At 43.1% G+C, this 25,034-nt stretch overlaps 1 protein-coding gene across 1 annotated transcript in view; it reads right to left on the minus strand.

The window, feature by feature from the left end:
- Nucleotides 1-23,285, minus strand: part of CNBD1 (cyclic nucleotide binding domain containing 1) — a 350,612-nt gene extending 327,327 nt beyond the window's left edge. The window contains exons 1-3 of the mRNA XM_074985440.1: nucleotides 23,123-23,285; nucleotides 17,781-17,856; nucleotides 6,428-6,541 (exon numbers count right to left, since the gene is read on the minus strand). Coding sequence (XP_074841541.1) covers nucleotides 6,428-6,541; nucleotides 17,781-17,856; nucleotides 23,123-23,285 — 353 coding nt within the window. The remainder of the gene's footprint in view (nucleotides 1-6,427; nucleotides 6,542-17,780; nucleotides 17,857-23,122) is intronic.
- Between the last annotated feature and the right edge of the window lie 1,749 nt (nucleotides 23,286-25,034).

The following is a 25,034-nucleotide window of genomic DNA, read 5'->3' on the forward strand; positions in this document are numbered from 1 at the left end:
TTCCCTCGCTGTGCCTATTTCGATGTTGGGCTGAGCAACGTCGAAGTTGAACATCGACGTTGCCAGCCCTGGAGGACGTGTAGACGTTATTCATCGAAATAGCCTATTTCGATGTCGCAACATCGAAATAAGCTATTTCGAAGTTGGGTGCACGTGTAGACGTAGCCCATATCTGCTGTGACTTGGTCTGCGAGAGAGTGGCTACTGCTCTGCAGACCTCGTGCTGTGCAGGCCAGGTGTGTCTGGGAGGGGCCCTTTAAAGGAGTGGCTTGCTGTTGACCTGGAAGGGCTAGTCCAGCCTGTGACCCAATCCGCAGGCTTTGCTGGCCCCTTATTTCGACGGGGAGCACTTGTGTGTGTGGACGCTTCGCATTTCCTTCCGGGGTGGCTCCTTTCGAAGTTCCCCGTCACTACTTCGACATTGAACATCGACAGCACCAGCCCTGGAGGACGTGTAGACGATACGCGTCAAAGTAGCCTATTTTGATGTTCTCACTTTGAAATAGACTACTTCGACGTAGTGTGCTAGTGTAGACCTAGCCTCAGTGGGTTAAAAGATTGTATAGCATGCTGATAGCGATCTGTGAAAAGGATTATGTAACTATTATTATTATTACTTTTGATCCAATTATAGTAGCAGATGTATGCAAATGTGACTTCTTGGCACCCTTAACAGGTGAAAAGCTCGGAACAGAAGTCCATATTAAAGGGTTTTCTAATGATATCAAATATCAAGTATTTGAAAAATGGTCTTCTAAACACAAACCTATGTATTTAAACACTGTATTTCAACCACACATACCATTCCCTATATTAATCTCAGAGTGGCAACTGCCAGTTCAAGACCTTTGTCCCTATCCTCAAAGCCAGGTCCTAGCTACCTCATTATTCAGTAATGCATTACCAAAGCTGCGTCTACACGTGCACGCTACTTCGAAGTAGCGGCACCAACTTCGACGTTAGGCGGCGAGACGTCGAAGTCGCTAACCTCATGAGGAGATAGGAATAGCGCCCTACTTCGACGTTCAATATCGAAGTAGGGACCGTGTAGACGATCCGCGTCCCGCAATGTCGAAATTGCTGGGTCCTCCATGGCGGCCATCAGCTGGGGGGTTGAGAGATGCTCTCTCTCCAGCCCCTGCGGGGCTCTATGGTCACCGTGGGCAGCAGCCCTTAGCCCAGGGCTTCTGGCTGCTTCTGCGGCAGCTGGGGATCTATGCTGCAGGCACAGGGTCTGCAACCAGTTGTCAGCTCTGTGTATCTTGTGTTGTTCAGTGCAACTGTGTCTGGGAGGGCCCCTTTAAGGGAGCGGCTTGCTGTTGAATCCACCCTGTGACCCTGTCTGCAGCTGTGCCTGGCATCCCTATTTCGATGTGTGCTACTTTGACGTGTAGACGTTCCCTCGCTGCGCCTATTTCGATGTTGGGCTGAGCAACGTCGAAGTTGAACATCGACGTTGCTGGCCCTGGAGGACGTGTAGACGTTATTCATCGAAATAGACTATTTCGATGTTGGCTGCACGTGTAGACGTAGCCCAAGACAGCTGTGCTGTCCTAGGACAATACAGCTTACCAAACCCAGCACAAAACATTGAAGAGACAGAGGTCAGGAAGCAAGGATCAAGGAATGCCAGTTCTTGGAATAATTTCCAGAAAAGAATCGACAAATCCATTCTGGTCACCCTTACGATGTGTCTATACCACAATAAAAATCATGCAGCACTAAATCCCAGCACCCAGGACAGCTGACTCAGGTTCACACGGCTGAGTCTGAGGGGCTAAAAAATTGCAGTGCAGAAGCTTCCCTTGCAGGATCTGAGAGTCCTGACTCCCACCCAACCGTACACAGCTACACTCCAGCTTTAAAGCCCTGCAACTTGAGCCTGCATCAGCTAATGCAGATCAGTCACAACAGTACAGCAGGTCTCTTAATGTGGTGTAGATGTGCCCTGGGAAGTCATGATGCGAGAGCTCTTTCTGTGATAAAAGGTTTGTGCCATTGCCAGAATGACAGTTAAAACCACACACACTGTTACACATGCACATGCCCACAAATACACACAGGAGAACAGAAAGGAAGAAGAAAACCCCTAACCCAGGAATCACAGAGGTAGCCGTGTTAGTCTGTATCTTTGAGAACAACAAGAAGTCCTGTAGCACCTTATTGACTAACAGATATTTTGGTGCATAAGCTTCATGTGATGAAGCAGATCTTTGCCCACGAAAGCTTATGCTCCACAGTATCTGTTAGTCTATAAGGTGCCACAGGACTTCTTGTTCTACCCCAGGAAGAGACTCTCCCATTATTTGATGTGAGAGCACAGCCAGCAATTTCATGGCATTCACTAGGGACTTCGTTTTGCCAGTCTAAAACGGAAAGCTCTAAGACATTATAATGATAGGTGTTAATATAAAACTCTCTAAAATTCTGTCATACCTAAAGCTGCCAATGGCTCTGTGAAAAAAAGTGTTTTCCAGCAGCTCCAACCATCAACATTCAAGCCACCTCCTTTCTGCCCACCCCTTCTCCCTCTTAAAACTTTACTTTTCCCTAAAAGCTGGATACTACTTTTAGGATTCTACGCTTTCTTTGCAGCTCTGGAAGTGATTATGGGCCTCAAACGGTCGAGAACTTTTGCTTACATCATCCTATATATTGTCAAATACGCTACTATGCATCTGAAAACAAACTCATTAATGATTTTGCACTGTGCAGAGACACATGCTTGGAGATCATGATTACCCATGAAAGTTCCTGACCTAATAAATGTGTTAGTCTCTAAGGTGCCGTAAGACTGCTCGTTAATTGAGAAGCAACAGACTAACACTGCTACCTCTTTCAGAATATAGTAGTATATTCAAATGATAATTATATACCCAAATAGACGGGTTTTTTTAAAGGGAAATACAAGCAACTTTTTGTTACAAAACAAAAAAGCTTCATTCAAATAAGCAAAAGCAACTTATCATCTATAAACAGGATACAGCTTTTAAACTATCCCAGAAGGCAATTGCAGATCTTCTCTGAGACATACGTGGAAGCACAGTAGAAACAGAGTCAAAGGAAACAAATCCAACACTGCTGTGTGCTAAATGTTGTTACTGCAGGGCTCTTTTCTGTAATCCAGCAATTACGGTATTAGCTTAGTACTATGAACTAATCCCTGCCCTGCACTCACCAACTGAATCTGAGGCAAGGACACAAAAAACACCAGACCAAATTCTGTCTTTGGATGCACTCTTCTTGTTCCCACTGATACGAGCAGGAGTTACACATGCAACTTAGCACAAAATAAATGACATGGCAATAACTAAAACCATCTTGGGGTCAAATTCCTTGCCGACAATTCATCTATTTTCACCTAAAACAATAAATATTTTAAAATGGCACTTTCCATTATCTTACGAAACATCACTGAAGATAATATAGTGTAGATAAATGACATTGATTACTCAGCTGTGTAACTAATGAGGGCTGGCTTCATGAGTTTTTGTGCATCCCTTAGTTAAACAAGGAATTCACACTAAGTAGACTTGTGGCACTTTTTGAAGGATTAGAAGTTCATAAATCAAAGAAGGATATGATCAAACCCCAGACATGTAATTTTACCCTCTACAGCTATATAATGCTGATAATCTTCATCTTACAGAAAACGATATACAAAAGCATAAGAGAAAGTAAGTTACAAAAATATAAGTTGGAGCAAAGTAGTTCATATTGTACTACATGATAAAGAAAAGCTTCTGCAAAATGTAAAAGTTTGCATTTGGGGTTAATTTTTGTGACTATCAGCCACTGAGGATATGGCTTTATCATGAAATAGCCAAGGTAATTTTATCCATAAAAGATGAAACAGAAGACTCCTTAATTTAGGTATTAAAATAATTAAAATTTTAAAGATTTGACCAAGATCATAAACTTGAATCAGATTTAGACACTTTTTAATTTTTGGCATTTGATAAGCTAGAAAAGCATTTGTTAAATAAAAAACAAAAGTTATCCCAATTCTGTCTCACTCTTTTTTAGAACCTTATTTTGTTTTCATCTATGTTTTTTATTATGACGAGGGCCCTCAAAATCTGGGAGTGGCCCGGGCCTCTCTGGATATGTGAGAGGCCCTTCTGCAGACATGCTGTAAAAGGTCCAGGGCCCAGCAGGCAGGGGGCCCATGAGGGTCTGGGCTGATGGGGGTGAGCTCAGGCCTAGGAGTAATAGGGCTTCTGTTTTGGGGCAGGGCCCAGCAGGCTCAAGCCAGCTCCCTACGGTAGGATCAGGGAGGCAACACCACCTCCACCCCATTCATGCCAGCAGCTACACAGCCTGTCTTGGCTGTGGCATTGGGAGGGGTGGTCTCATAAATTTGAAAACAGCTTAGGGTGCAGGGAGGTGTAGCTCAGGGTGTGCAAAGAGGAGCGGCCAGGGCTGTGCATAGGCAGGCGCTAGCTAGGGGATGTGTGCAGGCAGCTCAGGGTTCAGGGAAGTGTAGCTAGTGGCTGGGTGCATTTAGGCAGCTAGCTCAGGGTGCAGGCAGGGGTAGCTTAGGATGCAGACAGGAGATAGCTCAGGAGAGAGCCAGAGGGTAGCTTGGGACTATATGCAACCACGAGGTAGAGATCAGAGTGCAAAGAGGGGGTAGCTAGAAGCAGTGTGTGGACAATAGGTAGCTCACCTGGCAGGGAAGGGGTAACTAGGGGCTGTTTGCTGGCAGGCATAGCTACAGGTTGTGTGTGGGCAGGGAATAGCTCAGGGGGCGGGAATGTGGTAACTAGATTCTGTGTGCCAGGAGGGCTCCCCTGAAGCCTCTGCTCTGAGAGAGCTCTGCCAGCTACGAAGTTGAGTCCCCCGCCCCTGCAGCTCTTACTGGCTATGTGAGAAAATGGGGCTGGGAACTGGCCAGAGGCAGGGAGTGAGGAGGAGTGGGTCTGTCACTGGGCCTGCACTGCACTTAACGTTTTTTTGGGGAGTGCTGGGGGGGCACAGAGGGGTCACCAGGGCTCAGGCATTTAGTCCCCCAGCTGTCGGTGTCATGGGCAGGGGAGAGGGGGAACAGCAGGGATCAGGGCAACTGCCTACAGGGAGAAGCATGCTAGGGCTTGGGGGTCCAACCTGGGGAGTGGGGAGGAGTGGTGCACTGGGAAGCAGCTCTTACACCTGTGGGGACGGGGACACCGGGGATCTGAGCTTCAGCCCTAAGTTCTTGTCCTCAGCCCTGTGGGGTCACCAGCTTGGGCATTCAGCTCTGCAGCTCCCAGCTTCAACGGGGGACGAGGGAACACGGCCTGAAGGGGCTGCCAGACTCCACCCCCATCCCATTGAGAAATGCTGCTTCCGGGTGCACATGGGGAGGGGTGACACACACCCCACACACCCCAACCCTCTAACAACGCAGGCTGCCTCTTCTCCGACTGACTTAGTGTCTATTGGCCCCTGAGCCCTGCCTGAGAGCACCACCTGCTGGTCACAGCCTGCCCGGCCTTCACCTGCCAGCCACAAACAAGCAGCTGCACTGACCGGGGCTGCCCAGCGGGGGGGGCGCTGTACTTGAAAATACTGGACAATTTGCTTTTTAAAAAAAAATGAAGTCAGGACACTTGCCTTAAATACGGGACACATAAAAACGGGATGGATGGTCACCTCATTATGTATACGCACTTCTAGCTGTAGCAATTGCATAATTAGAATTGACTTATCTGCAGTCAACTTATCTGGCCTTTGTCACTCTGGTCACCCTCCCTTACTCCTCATGGTATTGAGAAGTACAGGGGTCAACTGTCAACCCCAGATAGTTCAACTTCATGCATCCCTACTGGGTCAGTCTTCCCCCTAGTGAAGACAGACATACCCACATACTCTTTCCAGGATTCAAATATTTTCCTCCTCCTTAGGTTCCTTAAGGGTCACAGTCTATGAAGCAGCTGCAGAAAAATATACTTCACTTCTCTTGAGGCAGCTGCTGCTGCCCCAGCTAGGTCTACTCTCTTCTATGATGTAGGTATGTATCTTCTCAAGGTTTCTACTTGCCTTCAGGAAAGGAAAGAGAGACCATCAAGCACGTAAATGGACGACAGTGAGATATGTGTATGTATGCATGTATGACGAGTCATTTTCTCACTTGGACACTCACTTTTTTCGAAACTCACGAGGAAAAAAAATAAAAGCAGCCACACTCTGATAATTTTTTTGCACAAAGCACAATAAACTGGGAAGTAAGTGTAACCAATCATTTTTTGAAAGCTTGGACAAATGTATTTCTTAGCAATGAACAGATGTTTCTGTTCATGCAGAAAATGAATTTTCCACCAGCTACTAATCTCTGTCTTCTCCTGCTCTTCTGTGGTATGCAGTGGTGAAGCTTGATCTGATATTATCTTATGTTTTTCTTTCTTCTTCGCAAAACAAAAAAAAAAAACTAGCAGATATTAATTACCTCTTCGGGAGTGTTGGAGGAATTCCTGGCAACACAGTCTTTTCTTTGTAGAATACTTTGGGATAGAGTTTCATAAACTTTTGATGAGCTTCTTCAGTGGTGTGTGGATTGTTCCTAAAGAAATGAAAAAAAACAACAAATTCTAGAAACTGTAAACCTTAAAATATCATGTTAGTACTATTTGCACTTAGTTTGGCTTCTACTGTGGGAGATAGAAGTGGAGCAGGGATTGGTACTAAGCACTAAGCCTGTTAGTTGGATCTACATGAAATCTCCCAAAGACTCCCATGGGCACAGCCTTGGGAATTTAATCTGTTGTTCCTGTAACACTCAGGGCACAGAAGGTCAATTTCTGTCCTCAAAGTGAGCCATGTAACGTGCACAAAAATGGTTTTCTCTCACTGCCTCGGTGTTCCAGGTTATGTAATATCATGCTTATTTAGAACTACCAAAAGAAATAGATTATAACATGGCTTCTGTTGAGACAAACTTATTTTAGAAAGGGCCCATTAAAATGGCTTTTTATGAAAATCCAGAATAAGCCTTCAAGGAACCAAGGGCCAAAAATGCTCCACTCCTTTTTAGGCCTTAGAAGGAAATGGCCAGATTTTCTAAAGCGACCACCAACACCATGTGGAAATAATGGACGATGTTGGGTGGTGAGTGCTCGAGGAAATCTGACCCTGTTAAATGGCAGCTCACAATCTCACAATTTTGTGTGCATACATGACTCCATGCGTAGTCCCATTGGTTGACTGTCATCTGCAGGAACATTATCTACTATCTACCTACGTAAGTGCAAACCTTTCTTTTGCTGTGCATGCTCCTATCAGGTGCTATTCAACATGAGTTAAGGTGGCCAAATCTGATCCTACTTAAAATTAATACATTTTACCTTTTTAAGAAAAAAAAAAGAATTGAAAGTGCTGTATTAGGGAAATCCTGACTCCACTGAAGTCAGCCAGAGCTTTGCCATTCCACACTGCTTCTCACAGCTCACAGTGGCTGGGAAAGGTGCTCTGTGGCCAATGAGAGCTGTAAGCAACCATCCCTGCAGACATACAGTTGCTTAGGGGGGGCGTAGCTCAGTGGTTTGCAGATTAGCCTGCTGAACCCAGACTTGTGAGCTCAATCCTTGAGGTGGCCATTTAAGGACCTGGGGTAAGTAGGTGGGGGGTAAGGGGTGGTGGTTGGTCCTGCCAAGAGAGTGGGGGACTAGACTCAATGACCTCTCAAGATCCCTTCCAGCTCTATGAGATGTGTGTCTCCAATGCATTATTATTATAAAGTGCTGGCAGCCTGACAAGGCTAACCCTGGTGATCCACATCCAGATTGCAGGATATTTATTGCCCACCCCAAGGTAGGTGTTTAAGATGGTCACTTGTTTGAAAGGTTTGGTAGAAGTGACCTTGGAAAGATATTTAATTTTGACTTCTAAAAAAAACCACGTCACCTTGGGCCAGGGGTGGCCAAGATCCCACCTGCAGGCTGGATCTGGCCCACAAAGCCACCGAATCCAGTCTGTGGACTGCCTCAGGCACAGAGCAGCCAGCTTTCATAGGCTTTCATAGGCTTCCTGCTCTCTGTAGCGCTTTGCACTGGGAGGGAGGAGGAAACTTTGTGCATTGCCCTTGCCCACTGTCAAAATATCTCAGCTCCCATTGGCCAGTTTACAGTTTCTGGCTAGTAGCAACTCAGGGATTGGATTTTGCTTGCGGGGACAGGAGCAGCACTTCAAGTGTCTGGAGCAGAGAGCTACAGGGAGTGGGATGCAGTTTTGAGCAGTCTGGGGTACAGCAGGCAGAGATCTTGCTTCAGGGTCCTGCAGAGCTGCTAGCCTGGAACCGCCCAGGTAAGTCTCCCAGGCAAAGCCTTCCTCTAGCAATCCAGACCCTCCCTGCCCTTGGCCCTCCCTCTCCTGCCCCCCCATCCCACATAACCCTCTACCTGCCTCCTACAACCACACCCCATATAACCCAAACTGCTGCACCCCATTCCCTGCCCTAGCTCACAACCCCCTCTTGCTTTATATCACAGCCCAAAGCCCTCCTGTAGGTCACAGGTCCCTCCTGCCTGAGGTCACAGCTGAAATCCCTGTATATACACCCACCCACCCTCACACACACTCTCATCCCTAACCCCTGATCCAGGTCACAACCACCTTCTTCATGCAAACTCCCTCCCAGACACCACACCCTGCCCTGCACCACAACCTCTCATCCCAAGCTTGCTTCTGCACCCAACCTCCAGCCCAGACCCTGCACCTCTTCCATTAGTAGCATGGACCCCCATCAGAAATGACTGCCCATCTCTGTCTTAGGCTTATTAGACCTGGCAATATTTATCTACTGTATTTATCCTTATCCTAACTGAGTTTCCTCTTTTAACAAAGCACTATCTTGAAGAAAATTGGCTTGCAGTTGTTCAGAAATATATTTTTGAAATGTCCTGAACTAAAATGTTATTCCCATCCATAAATTATTCACACCCTCTGTCATGCTGTCTGGAGTAGCTCACAATTATGAGTGCCTACCTCAGGGCAAACAGTCAGAAAATCAGTCCAGATACCCCAAGCTGGTTGGATGTTCTATAATTAAATATCACCAAGCCAGTTACAAATACCAGAGTCACAGGCAGTCCCCTAAGACTTACCAGGTTATTTTCCTACCCCAATGGACAGAACTTTGTTATGATGGTCACTCAAACCAAAAATTCACATCACATCACATCATTTCTCTGCATCACAAAAGACCAGACCCTTACTCCAGATCCACTACTACTCTGGATCTTTTACTAAAAACAACACTGGCAGCCAATTCGATAGTCAATTAACTAAAGACTTATTGGATAAGAAAAAGAAATGAAAGTTACTGAGAAGTCCAGACAGGTAAAAGATATGCACAGGTGAATCAGTTCGAAATCCCAACTAATAGCAGTGATGTAACCAACTGCCAGTTTCCCAGAAGTCTTTTTCAGGATACCCATATTATCTCTGAGGATCTCCACTTTACATCTGGTACACTTCACTGTAACAGGCAAAACAGCTCAGGAATGAAGGATCTTTCCTAAAATCCATAGATAAATGTTCTGCTGACAGAAAGCAAGCTGACAGTCTCTTTTGCCAGGTGGGCTTTTTCTCTGATGGCAGTGCAAGAAGAATGCACTTTGAGTCTCTAACTTCTGGTTATCACACAGCAGCCCTTTGCTTTGGAATTAGTATTTTTTTGATAAAATCCTTCATTAGCATTCCACAAGCCTTTTTTAATGTCAGATGAAATATTTAATTGCAGGGATACATACAAGGTTTGCTACTAAATTATGACAGGACATAATACATAAAAGCAATACAGGTAACATCCCATTTATGGTCTTTAAATGCCCCATACCCTTGTACCTTTAACAATCACTTTGACCTGCTACACTAATGCACAAGTAAATTGGCCAAACACAGTCTCACATGATCTGGTCTGCCAGTGTCACACCCTCATCCTCGAGCTAAAATTTCACTCTGCCTTATTGTTTTTCTAATATACTGTGCTTCAAGATACCAAATTACTTCTACACATGTTCTCAATTTTTTTTCAAAACAAACCAGCACTTTAAAGACTAACAACATCATTTATTAGGTGATAAGCTTTTGTGGGGCAGACCCACTTCTTTAGATCTCAGTTTTTTGTAAGCCAACTTATCTGCATTTCAAGTTATCTTCCCCATTTTAGAGGCATTGGGCGAAATTCACTTTTGATGTAAGAGGACACCTACACTGGAGTCAATGCAGTTGCACCAGTTTAAAGACAAACTTAAATTTGCTGCATAATGCTGTGGCATGGCTACAAGAGTACAGCGATATTAAGGATTGAAGCTCGGTTTATGGACTCTAAGGGGTTTCTTTTTGCTCTCTAGACAATTGAAGTTGAAAATCATATTTTGCAATCAACTTTCATCATAAATGCAAGGCTATTTACACCCTGATTTCTGAGGTGATTACAGAAGAAAATATAAGATTCCCTTGTCGAGATCATCAAGCAATAATTTCCCTAAACAGGTCAATTTTAAAGTTTTCCCTGGCAAACCATCAAAGAACTTCAAAACTTGAAGTCAATAGGCAAACTCTGCATGAATTAAATACTGCATAGGAGCAGTCTTTCCACAAAGACATGAGAGGAACCATCCAATATGACGGCACATTATCGGATGCTTTCAGCATCAGGAGCGGTGTCAAACAAGGATGCGTCCTTGCTCCGACATTGTTCGGGATCTTCTTCGCACTCCTCCTGAAGTACGCCTTTGGATCTTCAACAGAGGGTATCTTTTTGCACACAAGATCTGATGCAAAACTGTTTAATCTTGCAAGGCGGAAAGCTAAATCTAAGGTGCGGGAAGTCCTCATCAGAGATATGCTGTTCGCAGACGATGCTGCTGTAGTGTCACACTCAGAAGACCAGCTTCAGAAACTGCTGGATCAGTTCTCCAAAGCATGCAAGGACTTCGGGCTTTCCATCAGCCTAAAGAAGACAAACGTACTTGGTCAGGACGTTGCTGACCTCCATCAATCAGCATTGACAACTATATGTTAGAGGTCGTCCACTAGTTCGTTTACCTCAGGTCCACCATCACTGACACCCTGTCATTGGAGACTGAACTAAATAGGAGGATCGGAAAAGGAGCCACAACTCTGTCCAGACTCAGCAAGAGAGTGTGGAATAACAACAAGCTGTACACTCACACCAAAATGCAAGTCTACAGAGCCTGCATCCTCAGCACCCTCCTTTACGGCAGCGAGTCTTGGACCCTATACGCCTGCCAGGAAAAGAGGCTGAACATCTTCCACTTGCGCTGCCTCAGGCGCATCCTTGGAATATCGTGGAAGGACAGAGTGTCCAACATCACTGTCCTTGAGCAAGCTGGAATCCCAGCCATGCACACCCTCCTCAGGCAGTGGCGGCTCTGCTGGCTTGGCCACATCCACAGGATGAATGATGGAAGGCTCCCAAAAGACATCCTGTATGGCGAGCTAGCCTCTGGCAAAACACCTCCCGGACGCCCCCAACTGTGCTACAAAGATATTTGCAAGTGGGACCTCAGGGAGGTAGACATCGAGCCGGACAGCTGGGAGGAGCTGGCAGACGATCGCAGCAGATGGAGGCAGGAACTATACAAGGGCCTTCAGAAGGGTGAGATGAGGATCAGACAGCTGGCAGAGGAGAAGCGAGCCCACAGAAAGCACAGTAAGGACCTGCCAGACACCCATGACACATGCAACAGGTGCAGCAAGGACTGTCACTCTCATGTGGGCCTTCACAGTCACAGTCGACGCTGCAAATGATGATCCCAAATGGAACTATGAAGGGCGTGATCCATAGTCTACGTAGACTGAAGGATGCCTACTATAGGAGCAGAATTGCATGAAGGATGAAAGCATCCCATTTATATCCAAACTGCAGATTTCATAAGAAGGATGTACACTGCCATTGTTTCTCCATCCAACCATCTGGTTTTGTACTGAATAATATAGCCATGAGAAACTGTACCATGATCTCTCCAGATTGCTGGACTTGAAGGTGTGCAGGAACTTTTTGTGTGGGAGTGACTCCCTGTACAATGGATGTAGGAAAAGGGCACACTGAATCCAAATAGCAATATGACATTATTGTGAGAATGCCGATTTGGGTGAGTCTGAAGTATAATTTAATGCTACACTAAGGATATTTCATTTTCTCCTAATACCAGCCAAACATTGATTAACAGAACTGAAATTGATATGACTATGTAGGCACTGAAAATCATTCACAAGGAGAGAGCACAATGAGGTATTAATCATGTGAAGGGCCATGGAAGTGTTTTGACATATAGAATCATAGAACTGGAAGGCACCTCAAGAGGTCATCAAGTCCAGTTCCCTTGCCCATTTCTCTGCTGAACCAAAAATATGATGTAAAGGTCTAGAGATTTTGAAAATATGAAGATAAATTATAATGTTGCACATTGATTGCAGCTTTTCTGCCTCATCTGGTACAGAAAATTACGACCTGAGGGCACATTATGTGTTCTACACTCAGTCTCCAATGTGTGAGATGACTGCATGATTGACCTCATAGTTGGGCATGTTACTGCTTTGATAACCATGTTCTCAAATAAATTCATATGTATGGAGGTACCTATACTATGCACCTCCATCACAGTGGGAGCCCACAAGGTAACGAATAGGTCTCTTTTTGGCCATTATCCCTATTCTTCTATTAAATGGAAACCTTTGGTCACAAAACTGCAGCGCCAGGCCCACTGGTAATGGTCTGTATCACCTTAGGTTCCTCAGTCCAGCTTCTTGTTCCCCAGCACAAATGGTGCTGTAGAGGGGAGGAAGAAAGGAAGGGCCAGCTTTACCCCCACCTCACCCCACCCACAGACATACAGCCACAGCTGACTGAACCTGTTAAAAGGCAACCTTGCTGTTCTCTCAAGAGACCCCCTCAGCTATTGGCTTGAATATGCATAATTTCAGGGAAATGTCTTGTGGGCCCTCAGCAGGATGCAGGGAATTCTCTCACCCACCTACAATGCAAAGAGCTATAGTGACGCAGGTATAGGGGCCAGTCATAATGACTCAAGTTGTAAAATCAGATAAATTTATAATAAATGGATTAAATAAAAATATGTGGTTAATTTGCTAAATTTAACCACATACCTACCCCTTCCCCATGTGCCTCTTTACTTCTATGTTTTTTTTAAATTAATATGAGTTGATGAAATTCACACGTCAGACTATGAGTGCGGTCAGGTGCCAAATGTCCCAAGAGCACCTTAGCACCTCAGAATTGAAAGCCAAGAGAGATGAAACATCTAAATTGATTTTATCCCAGCATAGTGCTTTCCACCCAGTCTCCATCCTTGGAAAGGAAAGATGAGGGATAGTCATTTTGGGGAAAAAAACCTGTTTTTATTTATTTTATTTACTGCTCAAAAATAGCAAAATATGCCTAAATAACTCATTAAAGAAGCCCATTCTGAATGAAGATCACTTGCTCTTCTAAGTAACTATAGGAACTTAAGGCATCTCTCTCCCCTCTTTTAAGAATGCTAATAAACAGCTATCAGACTGATACGAAGAGTCAATTAAGCCTGCATGAATCCAGCCAATAGAAGCTGTGCCAATGTGATTTTAATCTGTACAAGCATAAGAAAGCTCTCCCGCAGATATGATCATCAAAACTAGTCTCATTTATGTGGGAGCTGCAGAAAGTGAACAGGATGAATACCCCTGTTTGCCTGAATTCCCATGATGTTTTATAGCTGAGAAAGAACAACTATTTTGTCCCTTAAACTCAAGAAATTTAATTTACGCTGATAATCCCCTAAATTTGCTGCCTGAGGGGGGAGATACTGTCAGAACACAAAGCAGTGAGCTGTGTAGACTCTTTCAAGAGAGACATTGCATCAGCTTTGTTCAAAACTGCTGGTTTTGACTGATCTTAAAATGTCTAGTCCCTTCATTCCTAGCTGTTTTTTTTTCTTCAGATAAACTATATAGTATCTTCGGAGCAACTCTCAGAGCACCTAAATATAGCTCATTGTTGTCTGAGTAGCCCTCCCTAGTAAAGGGCATCATATATAATTGGTGTTACTTTCAGGAAGAAAACCAAACTATTCTTGTAATAAAACCTATTAGCAACATAAGGGTTATGTAGAAATACTTCCATCTCCCATTAATTGGCTTTAACATGACTAGTAGAGATAGACCCTGTGTTAGGATCACAGCTAATGCTGTTTACAGTCGAGTGAAATCTTAGCTCTGTTGAAGTCAGTGGGAGGTTTTTTTTCAACTCCAGCAGAGCCACAATTTCACCATAACTCACTGAATGTTGTTTTCTTTCTTAGAGATAGGCATGCTGCCTAATCCCTAGGGTTCCATCAGCTAAGGGTGGCGGGATAGCTCAGTGGCTTGAGAATTGGCCTGCTAAATACAGGCTTGTGAATTCAACCCTTGTAGAGGCCATTTAGGGATTGCATCAGATAGACATCAGGGATGGTGTTTGGTCCCACCAAGAGGACAGAGGACTGCATTAGGTAACCTCCTGAAGTCCCTTCCAGTTCTAGGAGATGTGTGTCTCCATTATTTTTTCTTTTTTAAAGAGATGAAGACAGGCTATGGGAAGGCTGTACAAAGGTACTTGCCTCTGTTGTCCATAAGGGTACTTGCAACAGTGCTCTGCAGATGCTTTCTACATATCACAGAGGGAGAGCAGAGCCAGGGCTCCACAATGATGCAGAACCCCGACTGAAGAGCCTCATGGTGGGGAGTTAGAGAAAGAAAGGAAGTAATCATGGGCTGTACCAGTTACTGGAGGTAGCTGTACTACGCACTGCAGGAAGGAGAGAATTGTTGGCCCTAAACCCATGCACGTATCCCACATGCAACACCCATTTGTTTGGCTTTGATAGTGATCCTGCCTCTCCCTTGGTGCTCCTTCTCCTATTTAAATTTAAAAATTTAAATTATAAACCACTCTATTTTCTTGATTTATGTGCACTTTAAATATTGGAACCAGATCACGACTTTTTTTATTCACGTTAAGATTCCCAAATTTCACGCAGCTCTTTAAAGAAAACTTCCTTAAAATCAGGGGTTTATGACATGGTACAGTTCAAACTGGACTGAAAAGAGAGCTTTACGCAATAGAAGCAGAGGCTGGGCTGATGGGGACAGAGGTGTTTGGGCTCACACAAACTCACCAAAGATGAGTTTTATCTGCAATTCAACACAAATGGAGGCTTAAATTCAGACCAATCTTACCTTGGATGGAAACAAGCAAAGCATGGGTCTTTGCACTCTGGGAAGAAGGGACAGTGAGTGGGTGAGGCATGACTTTGACAGCAGAAACTTCACAGAGATGTCTGAGTGTCTCATGACAGCAGTGAGATTAGTGCACTAGGTAACAGGAGGCATCTCTTTCTCTCTTAGGAGTATGGAGTGTGGGGGAAAGGGTGAGAGTGGAAATACACATGCTCAGAAACAGTCACTGCAGTTCTTGCTCTGCTCCAGTCTCCTGCCTCTACCTTTCTATCTTTGGCTTCCTGTCCTGGCAGTACTTGCCAGGACAGAGAGGATCAGTACTGTTCTGGCCCCTCTTTCCACAGCTTCCTTTGCTCTCCTCTTTTTTGCTGTTGCCCATGAACAGTTCCATCCTGAATGGTGGAACTGCAATATCTGCAATTAGTAAACTAGTCATTACACAGTGCCGATGACTTGAGTTTATTTGCATAATGCAGTCTTGTTGATTAGTATGCCTTGAATCTTATGTTTAATTAGAAAACAAAATCTTTGATATAAGGCTTTGCATGGCTGCATATCTACAGAAAAATGTGATTTCCACGGCATTTATCTCCCCCAAAAGGTGAGAAGCAACACACTGCACTTGCAAACAACTGAATTTTATTATAAGTGAAAAGGTGGCATTAATGGAGTATTGCGGCTGAGATTTTGCACGCCCTTGAATCAGAATTCTTATGGCAGTTTTTTATGGCATTATGTTAGATTGGGAAACCACATTAAAGTCAATGGCCCTCAGATCCAAGTGTTCTTCTCTGTGATGTATAGCACTTGTTATTTATTTGTATTGAGGTATTTAATGGGTACCTCAGTCATGGACCAGGACCCCATTGGGCTAGGCACTGTACAAACAGAGCGCAAAGAGAGGCCTTGTTCCAGAGAGCTTAGTTACCAGAACACTACGGCCGTGTCTACACTAGCCCCTGCCTTTTGAAAGGGGTATGCTAATGAGCCACTTCGGTAGATGCTAATGAGGTGCTTCCATGAATATGGAGTGCCTCATTAGCATAACAGCAGCTGCGCATGTTTTGAAAGTGCCGCTTCCACAACGCATGCTGTTCATGTAGACAGGGGCCTCTCAAAAGGACCCCCCCCAGATTTCGAAATCCTCTTCTTCCCAAAACCAAATGGGAAGCAAGGGCTTTCAAAGTCCATGGGTCCTTTGAAAAGGCCTCTGTCTACTGGGCAGCTTGCGTTCCGAAAGTGGCACTTTGAAAACGTGCATGGCCTCCATTAAGCTAGTGGGATGCTGCATATTCATGGCAGCACCTAATTGGCATCTGCCAAAGAGGCTCTTTAGCATACCCCTTCCAAAAGGAGGGGGCTAATGTAGCCGTGGCCTATGAATGGGAAAGGAGACAGCACTGGACTCTTCTCTTTACTTCCTTTACACAGTATTTAATACACATTAAAGAGACAGAAATGTGGAGTTTTTTTAAGGGTACAAAGGATGTTCCCTGGCCTGATGCTGTAAGCAGTTCTGTGAATCCCAGGTGGATGAGTGAATAGACAATGCAAGGGAAGAGGAAGCTGGAACGTAAACAGATATTTTCCTTTCAGCAGAAGCTTGTAGATCTCTACTGGAGCCAGTTATACTTCATTTGCTACTCCTCACAGCTAAACTTGAAATATTGGTAAATTCCCAGTTTAAAGCGCATTCCTGCAAATAGTACACTGGTGCTTAAACTTTTTAAACTGCTGAGGAATCCTAGTGGAACTGATGGGACTTAAAATCAACGTATGAATACATTAAAAAAACAACAACACAGGACTGGGACCTAACCTGGGAACAGAACTGATGGTCAAACTGAAGGAGGAGTTAGGGGTGGTGCAGAGACTGTGCTTTTATTTTGGGGAAAAAAAAGTTGGAAGTGGCTGGTGGTCCAAGAACTGCTGACCTGAACATATTCTTAAGAAGTTTAAAAGGAGAAAAGTTAGAATTCAGTGAACAGGAAACAGATTTCCAACAGTAGAAAGAAAAAAGAACCCCTGTTAATAATCCCCTGATTTCTCTTGTTCTTCTAATATGAAGCATTTTAAATTGCAAGGAAACATGACATCCTTTCCCTCCTCTCCCTTCCCGCAACCCCCTTCTCCTCCGCTGCCTCTCCACTCCAATTTTTCAAATGAATGCCGTTTGTGCTAACACTAAAGCTTCCCCAGAGTGTGTGTTAGTAACCTGTTCGTCTCCTTCTGCATAACTGATTCACACTGGCATTTACTAATAACCTAACTCTTCACACTCTGGAGAGGTTTATTGCTGTAATATAACTCACTTGACTCTCCCATAGCATTCCTGGCTCTGGAATAAAGAAGAAAAATTAAAGAAATAAAAAGGAAAATCTACCTATTTTTGTCACTAAAGAAAGCCTATAACACATACAGAGCGCAGACCTGTGCTGTAAAAATGTTTCACTTTCAAACAGAATTTTCTGACCACAATCACACTTAAAAAATTGTTTTACTAATGTCTTTTCCCAACAAAATTACAAACAGAAACAAGTGTATTCATTAGAGTTAATTACCTGTTTCGTAGCCCACTGATGCTACATAATACATCCAATTGATCATAGTTTACTCTCTTAAAAGGTGTCTTCTTACCTGCAAATAAGTAATAAAAACATGTAGGTGATATCTTTAAAATGAATCCAGACTTCACAAGACAAAGGCCACAATATAATTTTACAAGTATTTTAGGTGCAATTCCCATTCAAATTAGCAGCTCTATTCAACCTCAGGTTCTTCCACTGCTGGGTTGAATGTGAGCTGCTAAAACAAGTCGTCTTACCTTCACTACTACCAAGTTAGCTAACTGGAGATAAGTGCACATATGTTTTAACAGTGTATTTATTATTGATAATGTCTTTAAAGCTCAACAGCATTCAGGGAAGTTTACAGGAAATCTTACATCTAAAGAGATGTACAAACACGTAGCATCACAGCAGCTCTGACACTGTGTTAAGACACAGTCCATACACCTTGCAGCCCTCCCCAGAGTTGGACTTTATTAAGCCAATGAACAAAAAGTCTAACTCAAGCCTTCACCAGCTGACTCCCACTGTTCTTGATTTAGGTTGCTCAGGCACTCACTACGTCGTCCATGCCTCAAGCACCACAATCTCCTCAAAGACACATCCCAGCTCCCCATGCCTGCTTTCTTCCTTTTGACTCCTTCTAGCTAGAAAGCTCTTGCCACCAGCTGGATATTGGTAACAGTTGTGGTAGTGTGGGGCCCGGATGAATAATTAACTCTTTTGCCCCTTGTTCACTGTGGGTTTTCTACTCCTCATCTCACCAGCCAACTTATTAATATTTGGGTTCAAAGAATCTGATAGATTCTGGACCAGTTGTGGCAAAATCACTGGTGTTTTCCCTGTAATTTTAATGTTGCTCAAATCTACCTATAAACAAATGGGCTACATCTACAATACAGAGTTTTGTGGACAAAACTGGGGTTTTAACACTCATCTTTCTTACTTTCATATTATAAATAAACGTTCAGATATTAGATACTAAAAGATTCACAACAGTGTGATTATTGGGTATGATGTAAGTTGTCTATTGACCTGGGTTTGTTGTTGGTCCTTTGGTTGATGAAATTGGTTTTAAATAACCATTCATCATTAAGTCCAGTGTTCTCAGTGGCGGTACAAGCACTACTGAACCCAATAGGCAGAAGCCTGGCAGCAAGGTTTTAAGAAATGTGTGATGGCTATTTCCCAATCTCAGCTGCAGCTCTGAACTACCTAAGTTCCTTTTATCCAATACTGGCAGAACTGCACACAGCTTGTTAGACTTTCACTTCAGAAAGTGCTATGGGAAAAAAAAAATACTGATTTCAGCATTTCTAAACAGAGTTGCCTGCCTTGCAAAATTACAGAATGAAAATCAGATATCCCCACATTAATGGCACTTGTATTTCACACTTGCAGATGATAAAAAGTTTGACTTGGTGCACAGTAAATCCTTGGTGGGAACAGAGAGCTGTCCACAGATTAATCAGCAATGACAGATGCCACTATCTAATTATAGAACTGATTTGTATGAAGAACTATAATGAAAACTGACTTCTATCCACATAATTTCTACAACCTGAATTTTAATAAATGCTTTAAATGACTGATTACATAATTATGTCACACTTTGCCTGCACCATCCCTTGTTATGAAATCCTGTGGCAATACAGCCATACTTTATAGCTTCATCCTCTCCGTTCACTTTATTCTATAGAAATAATTACATATTGCATTTTCTGTAATGGAATTCTTATATTTACATACTATTTACATGAATGGGCATAATATGTCACATCTAAAGCAACCTGCTATTACTTTTAAGACACAAAGGGTCGTCTACACTAACCAGCTACTTCGAAGTAGCTGGCACAACATCGAAATATCACGTACCACGTCTACATGCGCCACGTGCTATTTTGATGTTGACATCGACGTTAGGCGGCTAGACATCGAAATCGCTATTCCTATCCGAAGATAGGAATAGCGCCCTACTTCGACATTCAACGTCGAAGTAGGGCATGTGTAGATGATCCACGTCCTACTACTTTGAAATAGCAGGGTCCTCCATGGCAGCCATCAGCTGAGGGGTTGAAAGGCACTCTGTCCAGCCCCTGTGGGGCTCTATCGTCACCATGCAGCAGCCCTTAGCCCAGGGCTTCTGGTTGCTGCTGCTGCTGCTGCTGCTGCTGCTGCTGCTGCTGCTGCAGCCAGGGGTCCATGCTGCGTTCACAGGGTCTGCAACCGGTTGTCGGCTCTGTGGATCTCATGCTGTGCAGGCCAACTGTGTCTGGGAGGGGCCCTTTAAGGAAGTGGCTTGGGGCTTTGCCACCCCCTTATTTCGACAGGGAGCACTTGTGTGTGTGGACGCTCTGCATTTCCTTTCAGGGTGGCTCCTTTCAACATTCTCCGTTGCTACTTCTATGTTGAAGGTCGACGGCACCAGCCCTGGAGGACGTGTATATGATATGCGTCGAAGTAGCCCATTTCGATGTTCTTACTTCAAAACAGGCTACTTCAATATAGTGTGCTAGTGTAGACGTAGCCAAAGGATACAGGTAAAAACATTTCGGCCTCGGCCTCTACTCAACACAAATATACACCGCAAATAAAAAGCTCAAGCCAAAGCCTAACCTTAAACTTAGCTGTCCTCAAAACCCTGAGAAAGCATGAATGAGCCAGATAGCCACCCGCCTGTCACATGTAAGTATAAACCTGATGTACACATAAGTTATCTGTGGGCACAGTCCAAACGTATACAAATACAACAACGCAACCGCATGTCCCTCGGCTTTATAACTCTGACCCATAGTGTTTTTACCTTTTGACAAAATGTTTAGTTTACCAGAAAGGCCTTTGCACATGAATAGACATAAGTATTTTTAAAATAATACTGGAAGTCATGAAGTGTTATGATCAATTTGTAATGATCCATTCAAAATGTCCCATTCTGTGAACAGAATTACATTAGCTGGTGCTGTGGGGCATAATGATAGACCACCGTATGCTGCTGGGACCAGCGTGAGAAAACAGAGATGTAAAATATTCCAAGGAAAGTTTTCGAAAACATGGAAGTCTAAATTGGTACAGATGCTTAACTGCCTTGAGTGTCCCTGGGCATGCAGCTTGTGCTTAATGAAGCAGTGCTCGCATAGCCTTTGGATGTACGCTACACATTCAACTGCTCCTGACTCATCACTGAAAATAATTAGGCCAAACTAAATGATAAGGGATGAGTGCCAGGAATGGGTGTCAATCGTAGTATAAATGTCATATGGCCTTCAACTGGAGACAAAAAGTCCAAAATTACTTCCTTTTAAAGGCTAGGGACATTCATATTATTAATGCTTGATTCTAGTTTTTGAATGCAATAAGTTAAAATGTGTTTTTCTACTTCTTGGAGTAAATATTTCCTCTTTCTGTGCCCAATCAACTGTCCATCATTACTTCAACATTTTGATTCCAGGAAATTAGTTTTATTTTTTCATCCTTCTTAGCAAATCTATGTGACAGATGGAAAACTATCAGTTTTGGCGCTCATATTCTTTACTGTTCAGGGATTTTCATGGGGCTTCCAAACAAGAATATGTCTGATGACTATTCAGCTGAAGATTATTGCTCTTTTCTGAGTTTATTGAGCCAATCATTTCAAAGCAGACAAAAAGTTTAACTGAAATCTTCCTACCGTGAAACCCTGATCCCACTGAAGTCAATAGGAGTTTGGCCACTGCCTTCAGCAGGGCCTGATCTTGTCCTTTGCCTTTGTCTGACACAGTTAAGTCCTCATCCTGAGGAACGCATAACCCGTATTGAGCACCCACTGGAAAGCAGTGGAAGTGGAGATGCTGTGCAATTTCTTCACACATGTCCATTTCAGGCTCTGAGCAACCAGAGCTGATTTCCAAAAGAAGTTAAACGCAACAAGAACACAAGCCAATTTCAAAAGAGTGAGCAAAAACCCACATAGCCCTTCACTCATTCCCTTCTCTTCCTATGTGTCAGTTCTCTGACCGTAGATCACTGTGAAGAGGTGACAGAAAAGCCATTTGCTTCATTTTAATGTATCACAGTCCATGCTGCACAACCGCCTGCTGTTTCAAAGGTCATTTACATAAGTTGTCAGTGACTCCACAAGGGTCATTCCTGTACACATTTGAGGGCTGGAGCTCTAGAACTGATATCTGGCTGATAAATACTTTAATGAATTTAAACCTAAATGATTTATTAATCTCTTTTTAAAAACGACAGTAACTCTGAACATCCACCTAGCCTACAACAACAACAGTTTTCAAAGAAACAGAACACCTATGGTGGGATTATGAGAAATGTCCTGCTCTGGTGCCACTGACAGAGGGTTCCTATATGAAAAAGAGGACACCCCTAAGAGGGGAGTTTTATCAGTATTTACCAACTCACATTGAATTAATGTGTTATAGTATATATAGTGCATTAATACAACATGAGTTAGTAGATACTGATACAGATACACTCCCTCTCAGGGGCATCCTCTTTTTTGAAAGGTCAAATATGGTAACCCTACCACTGAAGTTAACAGGAAAACTCCCACCTGAGTGATTCAACAGAAGCCAAGATCAACTAATCCCAAGTACTTTTGAAAATCTCACTCTTGATGTACTTCTTTTATTTAGAAAAAATAAAACATTATCCCTCAGCATAAACCTAGGAAAGATCTTCCATATAAAGAAATAAAAGGGACAAAGTTTTGGTTGTTTGTTTAGCACCCTCCTCCTGACAAAGACTTAAAAAAATAGCAACTTCAGAAATAAAATATTTCATTCTTTTTCTCAGAAATAGCCAGGGTCATGGCTGTCATAATGTGGAAAAGCTACCTTCACTATTTCATTTTAATCCTCTAATCTTTGGAGTTTTAGTGATGCCTTATATACTTTCTATATCCATAGCAGATAGCATTGTGTTTTGGTGGATTTTTTTTCTAAATCACATTAGTGACAGCTATCCAATAGTCCTTAACAGTTATATTTTCTATATTAAATTATATATTTAAAAATAGCCTTAAAAATTGCTATTTATGAAAAAAGTTTATAACCCCTAGGAAATTATTTAAATAGCATCTTAGAGGTTCTTGGTACTGTGAAGACAAATACAAACATCTTACACAATAACATCTATACTTTAAGAAATTTTATGAGTGAATGCTGGAAGCAAAGAAATAAAAATATTTGTATGTAAATACTTTAGCATGAGTAATAGTTCCTTCAACTTATGAAAAGATCCAATTAAACCCATGACTGGTCCCATTACAACAGGGATTTACCAATACCCTTATAGTAATTAGGTTTATTCAGCAGCAGCAAAAAGAGTTACGTGCTCACAAGTTGGTACTTTGCTGGGAGCTGAAGCAGAAGCAGGAAGAGGCCGCAACATGGTCCCTTCTGAGGAAGCTCCACTGGAATCCCAGATCCTTCTGCCCTGCCTCCAAGCCCCGCCTTCATGCGAGGTCACAGAGGAAAAGCCAACAGGATTCTCCTGGGTCATAAAGATATATGCTATGTTGTCAACATTCAAGCCAGCAACCAATGATTATTCAGAGTGCCACAGTCTCCTACTAGTGGCCCTGGGGCCTGGTGATTAAAAAGAGTCTGGGATTCTTATAGGCTGCTTGCAGTGACTGGAACCCTGGGCTCTTTTAATCACTGCCCAAGCCACAGGTAGCACTGAAGGGCTAGCCCCCCAGCCCTGCCTTTTCCACCCAAGGCCCTGTCCCTTCCAGAGGCTCAGAGCTACTCCCACTTACCTGGCATCCAGTGTAGTGTGTTGGGCACCCTAGTGGCTGGACTGCTAGGCATTGAGAAGCCTGCTACAGCCTAGCTCTAATAGACCTAGATGTATGATCTCATCCAATAAAAGTTCATGATTTTAAAGACACAAGTCCCAAACTTGATATTAAACCACCGAGGGTCAATCTGTTACTTACCTCCTCACAGTATCAGCAGTCCAAAATATTCAAAACTCATGAGGTTGGCTTAAGAGAAAATCAAGAGATTTAAAAATAAAATAACTTAGGGTTCTTTTTTATTCCCAGTAATGTCAGGGTTTAGGCACAAGTTTTTAACATTTTTTGCCTCAACCAGGAGGATTTTTAAATTAAAGCTGAGCTGAGACTCTCCCTTCTCCCTATCTAAACATAACTCCACAAACTGAGGATTAAAAAAAAAACCCGCTGAATATTGTGAGCTTTGCAAAAAAAAATTAAGAGTTGGCAAAAGCCCCCTCCTTAATGTTGTGTGACTCACACTGAGTGACTCAACAGAGGTGCCTGAAGAGTTGTTGATCCTGGTGAATCAGTTTCTCATTGGTGAAGAAAATTCTGTGCAAATCTGTTAAGCCTTCCCATTTCCCCAGGTGACTCCTCATGTCTTTCCACAGCTCGTACATAATGGCCCAAATTTACCTTCTTAGAGGCCAGGCAGTTATCTAGCAAATGCCAATAGAAAATCTCATGCAATCGAGAGAGAATGAAGCCCCTCATGTGGAAGAAGAGAGCACAGTGATGTTCATGCAACGGGAAAGAGATACAAGGCATTAGGAAGCACAGGCCCCATTGGTGGTAGTGGGTCACAGCATTTCAGCACATGCAACCAGCAGTAGCTGGCATGCAGGTGGGGTTGCTTTGTAAGTTATCAGCAACAAAATTCTGAAAGAAACTTGACTCACAGTCCTCTCCAATGTTTAAAGCTAGTTTTACATCAGACGTTACCAATTCAGAAAAAAGCACTCAATGTAAACTCCATTTACTCATATTATAGGAGAAGTGATAGTATATTTCCATGGATTCTTCTGTATGCAATCAACAGGTATGTAAATGCTTATTTAAGCTGAGTGAAAGAAAAGACATGTAGAAGGCATTTGAACTTAACAGCTCCTTAGAGCATGTCTACAGAGCAACCTTATTTCAAAATAAGCTACTCCAGAAGAGCTAATCCGAAATACCTTATTTCGAAATAATGCAGCTATACACAGAGGCTATGTCTACACGAGCACTGATGACTCATTAGTATTCTTCGATTTGGCCATTAGAGTAGCCATTACAAAGTTTTTCATAAGTGAAGACACAGCCACGATGGTTTATTTCAAAATACACTTTATTCCATCTTAAGAGCACCTATTTTGAAATAGGTGAGATTCCTCATAGAATGAGGTTTAAAAATTTCAAAATAAAACAAACGCTATTTCAAACTTATTTCAAAATGGTGGTTGCGTTGTGTAAATGCTAGGATAGTTATT

The sequence above is a fragment of the Carettochelys insculpta genome, chromosome 2, assembly GCF_033958435.1.
Source record: "Carettochelys insculpta isolate YL-2023 chromosome 2, ASM3395843v1, whole genome shotgun sequence".
Classification (NCBI taxonomy): domain Eukaryota; kingdom Metazoa; phylum Chordata; order Testudines; family Carettochelyidae; genus Carettochelys; species Carettochelys insculpta.